This window comes from Diplotaxodon limnothrissa, linkage group LG18, assembly GCF_057381915.1.
Source record: "Diplotaxodon limnothrissa isolate DT_005_m linkage group LG18, D_limnothrissa_male_GT1.1, whole genome shotgun sequence".
Lineage (NCBI taxonomy): Eukaryota > Metazoa > Chordata > Actinopteri > Cichliformes > Cichlidae > Diplotaxodon > Diplotaxodon limnothrissa.
Genome location: NC_140613.1, coordinates 36,237,073 through 36,242,479, shown reverse-complemented (window position 1 = coordinate 36,242,479; position 5,407 = coordinate 36,237,073). Strand labels below are relative to the sequence as shown.

Genomic DNA, 5,407 nt, shown 5'->3' with positions numbered 1-5,407 from the left:
TGAGACCCTGCATCGTGACCTACCAACTTCTAACCCCTGCGAGTCAATCGTGCAGTTTGAGCAGGAGCTGAATAACGTGACTGAAAAAATCGCACAGTGTCTGCCCAGCTTTAGGTGTACTGTCGTCCGAGACTTGCACCGCAGTGTCGGCGTTTGTTTCCCTGTTGGCCATGCTTCTTGTTGTGGTCATCTGTTGTCTTCCGGTATTTTCTCCGTAAGCGACCTTTCCTTGACCAATGAGATGAGCGGTAATCTGAATTGTCATACTCGTAAGTGTGCTGTCAGCTCATTGGTCACAAAGCAGGAGAGGGGCTGGGAATTATGTTTTCAAACAAAGCGTTAATGGACTACTTGCACTAACACTTCCGCGTTCTATGTAGTCCTGCTCCAGTGCTTCCGGTGCGGTTAAACCATGGCGACGTTCTACACTCGCTGCCTACAAGAGCTCCCAAAATTGAACATCACCGATGTTCATCGGATTTGCAGAGTGACGACTACCCCCGCCAGCAAATTAGATAAAGGATTTAAGTTATATGCTGCATCATATATACACAACTACGAAGGTAAGAAAACGTAAATTAACTGACAAAGAAACGCTAGCTAACGTCAAATGCAAACACTACGTTACTCCGCTATGTCCTTCATTTGATGTCAGTTCTCTACATTACATGTTTTCTTAAACGGTGTTTTATGTCGTCCTAAACTATAGTTGAGGTTTTCTTAACTAATGTCACTTTTGTTGTTAGACACTGTTATAATAGCGTTAGGTAGTTGGCTAACTATGGAGGTAGTTAACTACCTAATGCTACTCTTGCTAAGTGTAAAATATATTTGTTTAAGACATGCTGAAATGAGTAATACAGAAATAATGCTAATGGTACTTGTATCTTTATTCAGTGTCCAATAAAGACAGGTTGTCAGGGGAGGTCGGTGTGAGAGCCCTGTGCTACAGGTCGATGAGGAAGAGTGAGGCACCACACAGACTAAGTGTAGGCAGGAAGCTGTGTAAAGTTGTTAATCCCCGTTCAGTGGGGTTCAGTTCATTTAAGCATTAGTTAAGTTCATTCCTAAAGGCCCATCAACTTGAATGTTTTCCTTGTCTCCCTGCTTTATCACTCCTAATTTGACTAGTCAGATAGTTAAATCAACGTGTGTTTGGGTGATCAGAAACATTTGACAACAAGTTAATACTGCAAATATACACAATCTAAGTTATTACAGTTATCAAGCATGGTTAAGTTGTTTTAATAGGGAGAGAAGGAAACACTAAGCATTCAGGAGGGTGCGTAACCATAACACTGAACTATGTTCCTGTTCGGCTCTTCCATGAAGATGTTAAATTTTTAATTTTCGTTCTTTCTTCTTAGATTAAGCTTCTGGATTCATCGCCGGTGATACTGACACATAGCCAGTGCTCCTGTGTGGCAGGCGCTGTTATGTGCAATCACACAGTGGCACTGCTCTTCCAAACAGCACACTACTCACAACTCAGAGTGCCGGTTGTCCCCCCTGTGCATAGCTGCACGGAATCTGAACAGCAATGGCACAAGCCACGGACAGTGGTAATTTAAATGAGGTTAAAGTTTTTGAATTAGTCCATGTTTACATATGAACAGCAACACCATCCATAGTAAATGTGTCTTCTGTTAGGGTGTGAGGCCAGGACCCATCAACTCCATGATCTTCACTAAGCCAGTACCAAATAGGATGGCCCAGACTGGAGTACGGTAATTACATTTGTAAAATTTGGTTTCACGTGTTACAAATGTATGTTGCTATTTTTTTCATACATACATGTGTCAGAATAGGTATTAATTTACATACAACATTACACTTTCTGAAGACGGCTAACTCAGTCATGTACATATACATCCCAGTCTCTAACTTATGCACCACTGTTTTACACCTTTTAGTTTTTAGTTTAGTTGTTGTTCAGTATAACAACCTTCTTCCTTACATTATTGTCATTGATGTTTTCTTTAGGAGTGGCTTCTACAGAGGCATGGTGGGTCCGTTACCAGATCCCTGCTTGTTCAGAATAACGGAGGCATATGCAAAATTTAATATTGAGGACAGGCCACTTGTGACCACAATGAACATGAGACCTGACAAGCCCCTTGTGGAAAGTGGCTTTGGGCTGGTGCAGGAGGGCAGTGTTCTGTCATATCAGCAGCCGGTTTTGACAACCCGGTACATCACACTACACCGCGATGCACCACCAACACCGCACTTGCCTCTGGAGGGGTATGACATCTTGCCATCAGATTGTGTGTTTGTGTGCTCAGAAGAAGAGCTTCTGCATCTGAAAAGCTTGTCTGTAACTCTGGAAATGGCTCACAAAATAGAGGAAGCTACACGTGAGCAAAGCTCTTCGTCTGAGTGGCATCAGCTCCGCAGGCCCAGAGTGACTGCCTCTAGGTTTCGGGAGGTGTGTCACGTCAGAGGCCAGAGCTCGGCCGAGTCACTAGCAGAGCGTATATTGAAGGGAACAAGGCAGACAGCAGACATGAGGAGAGGAACTGAGATGGAGCCTGCAATAGCAGCAGAGTATAGTAGGCTAATGAATGTTAACTACTCACCCTGTGGTCTGGTCATTCACCCCATTGCCCCCTGGCTTGCTGCATCTCCTGATGGTGTTGTTTTTGACCCCAATGAATACCCCCAGTTTGGCTTCGTCGAATTCAAATGTCCCAATGTACAAAACTTTATTGACTGCAAATATGTGCAGATGGAACGTGGTGCCCCTAAACTAAAAAAGAGCCACGCATATTACTGGCAAGTGCAAGGACAACTGCTCATCAGTGGGATGCAGTGGTGTGACTTTGTTGTGTGGGCACAAGAGGACTACCTAGTGCAAAGAATATACATGGATACAGATGTGCACAATGCAATCAGAGAAAAGGCAGACTATTTCTTTTTTTACATATATATGCCAAGATACCTGTGTTTGAAAAAATGAACAGTGAAAACAGCAAAAAGAAAAACAGATCCTTCAGGCTGGCTGGAACAAAATAACTGATGTTTTATTTTCAATATATTTCATGAATTCTTTTGTTGTTACATGTTACTTTTATGTGACATCAATAAACTGTTATTTAAGCAATGGCATCAATTTAATTTTTAAAAACACACATTAAAACATTGAATTTGTGCAGAACTTATTTACATGGTAAGTATTTAAAACTCCATGCCTAGCATACTGATATACATTTAGACAATAACACAACTGAACTGTAGAAAATGATAAATGGTATTTTTGATGTTCCAAAAGCTCAATGTCACTTATGGTTTTAAAACGATTTAGTGATTTACTTTATAATTTTGATAAACAGTTTTGTTGAATCTGAATAGTAATAATAGTAGTATAATTAAACAGTATTATTAACATTAAACATTTGCAATGAATTTGAATTATCAATAACTGAAACTCAACTATCAGCACTCAAGTACCAGTTCTGTAATCAAGTATTGTCAGCTGAGAAGGAAGAAATTCAACTGTAGTGGCCTCAGCTGCAGGTCATTTTCCATAAGTTACTGGCACTGGTGTCTTGGGAAAAATCCATCTTGTCTCACTTAACCCATTTTTTAACTAATGCTGTGTTCTGGTAATTTGACAGCATACATGCCACTGCAAACAGTTGGTTGATATTATAAACATGTGACATGGTAATGATGCTATCAAAAAGTTTGTTCTGTTTGATCCTCCTAATGACTCGCTCCACATGCACCCTGAGTCTGGCTATGGCCTGCGTCTCCTTAACCTGGTATGCTGGCATCTGCTTCTGCTTAGATAGAAAAGGTGGGCAGTACACTTTGCATTTACAACAATCAGTGATTAGGAAGCCCTTATCTACCATCACTGCCATGTCTTCAGTCAACTTCTCAGCAATGCCTGATTGTTTGAATAGTTCCTTGTCACTAACCGAACCAGCATACAGATTAGAGATGAATGTCACTGGACCATGTGGAGCTATGCCAACCAGGGCTTTCATCGTACATTTCACTTTGGAGAAGTGGTGAGGATGGTGTCTGACACCTCAGCTCTGTACAGTCAAGGATCATCTGGGTGTCTGAGAAATCTTTGAATTCCTCAGGGAGGTAAGCTTGCACTTCTTCACGTGTAAGCCAGATGCACTGAGACCCCAGTGCAGTGGCAAGAAAATTTGTCCATGTTGCAATAATGCGGCTCACTGTGGACTGGTGTATGTTAAATCGGTGTGCCAGGTCCCTCTCCTTCAAACCAACTGACAGGAAAACCAGGAAAAGAAAAAACTCATCAATTGGCTGTAGCAGCTGCCTCTGGAAGGTGAAAACAAAAGGGAAAATGTTACTCCTTAAGCTATGAACTAGTAAAATTATTCTTTTCTTGGCTAAATGTTTTGTAATGGTTAGGCATACCATACTGTACCATGGGGTAAACAATGAGGTGCTGTAGTGCACAGGTGTATGAGGTGTATGTATGTAAAGGATACTGAGTCTAGCATACATACACCTGTGTATGTATGCTACTGTACATAAAGTAATGTTATTGTACATAAATACAATAACATTACACCTCTAGTTCTAACTACCAACAAACCCATAACCTACTGTTGATGTGCGTGCAGGTGTCAACACTTCTTCGTTCCGATTGGCAGCTGACTTGGCTCTTGAAACCCGGATCATTTTATAGATGCAAGGCTCAATCAAAACCCAGAATGCCATCAAATGATCATAGCTTGGAAATCTATTCACGAGAGAGACATACATCATGTCAATCATTAATTAACATTACACACTGACATAAAAATAATGTGAACTGTGACAAATATGCTAATGACATGCTGTATAAAATAGTCTGATTAAGAGTATTTGGTGTTGTATTTTACCTGTAGCATTAGGATATCGTTTAAATACTAAAGCATCTACATAAAACATACAATCAGCAGAGAAAAAGTAAATTTCTATTTTGTTTTCATTAAGACTGGAAAAACTTTCTAAATTTAACTGATGGTGACCTTGGTATATTTTAAACAGTTAGCTTGAATAGAACTTAGATGTACCTGGTATAGAATCGGATGTCAGTGTCGGAGCCAGCAAAACGCTGTAACCCAAATTCTCGCTGGACACGTAACTCCTGTATTTCCTTCCTCAGAGTCTCCACGTCTTTGGACAGGTCTTCTGCAGCTGATGCAGATATGTCCAATGCAGACGGCTCAGGGACTGAGCAGTAGTCATGATCTCTTGTAAGACTGTGCTCTTCTTGATCGTCAGGAGGAACTAGTTCAGGGCGTCGCTCCGTTCTCTCCCAAACACTACGCCGCGGTGGTTCAACTTTATAGCCATTCCACTCAAAAAGTGTTGGTACAGCACCTTTAATAAGCCGCCTTCGACCATCGAGGGTTGTTGGCTCTATGAGTTGATCACT

General features: G+C 41.2%; 2 protein-coding genes across 3 annotated transcripts in view; one reads left to right on the top strand and one right to left on the bottom strand.

Annotated features, from left to right (window-relative positions):
• Window positions 1-394: 394 nt before the first annotated feature.
• LOC146614099 (uncharacterized) lies at window positions 395-3,002 on the top strand. Of its 2 annotated transcripts, XM_085378317.1 has the most exons (5): window positions 395-563; window positions 898-989; window positions 1,368-1,562; window positions 1,651-1,727; window positions 1,984-3,002. In XM_085378317.1, the coding sequence occupies exons 1-5, from the start codon at window positions 413-415 to the stop codon at window positions 2,957-2,959; spliced, it is 1,491 nt and encodes a 496-aa protein (XP_085234443.1). In that variant the 5' UTR covers window positions 395-412; the 3' UTR covers window positions 2,960-3,002. The 2 variants fall into 2 exon arrangements, with proteins under 2 accessions (XP_085234443.1, XP_085234442.1); XM_085378316.1 differs by lacking the exon at window positions 898-989 and having other exon boundaries at window positions 469-563.
• A 937-nt stretch (window positions 3,003-3,939) lies between these two features.
• The window catches only part of LOC146614098 (uncharacterized), a 1,780-nt gene continuing 312 nt past the window's right edge, over window positions 3,940-5,407 (bottom strand). Inside the window, exons 1-3 of the mRNA XM_085378624.1 lie at window positions 5,043-5,407; window positions 4,591-4,726; window positions 3,940-4,299 (exon numbers count right to left, since the gene is read on the bottom strand). The exon at window positions 5,043-5,407 is cut by the window's right edge and continues 312 nt beyond it. Of these exons, the coding sequence (XP_085234750.1) occupies window positions 3,940-4,299; window positions 4,591-4,726; window positions 5,043-5,407 (861 nt within the window). The remainder of the gene's footprint in view (window positions 4,300-4,590; window positions 4,727-5,042) is intronic.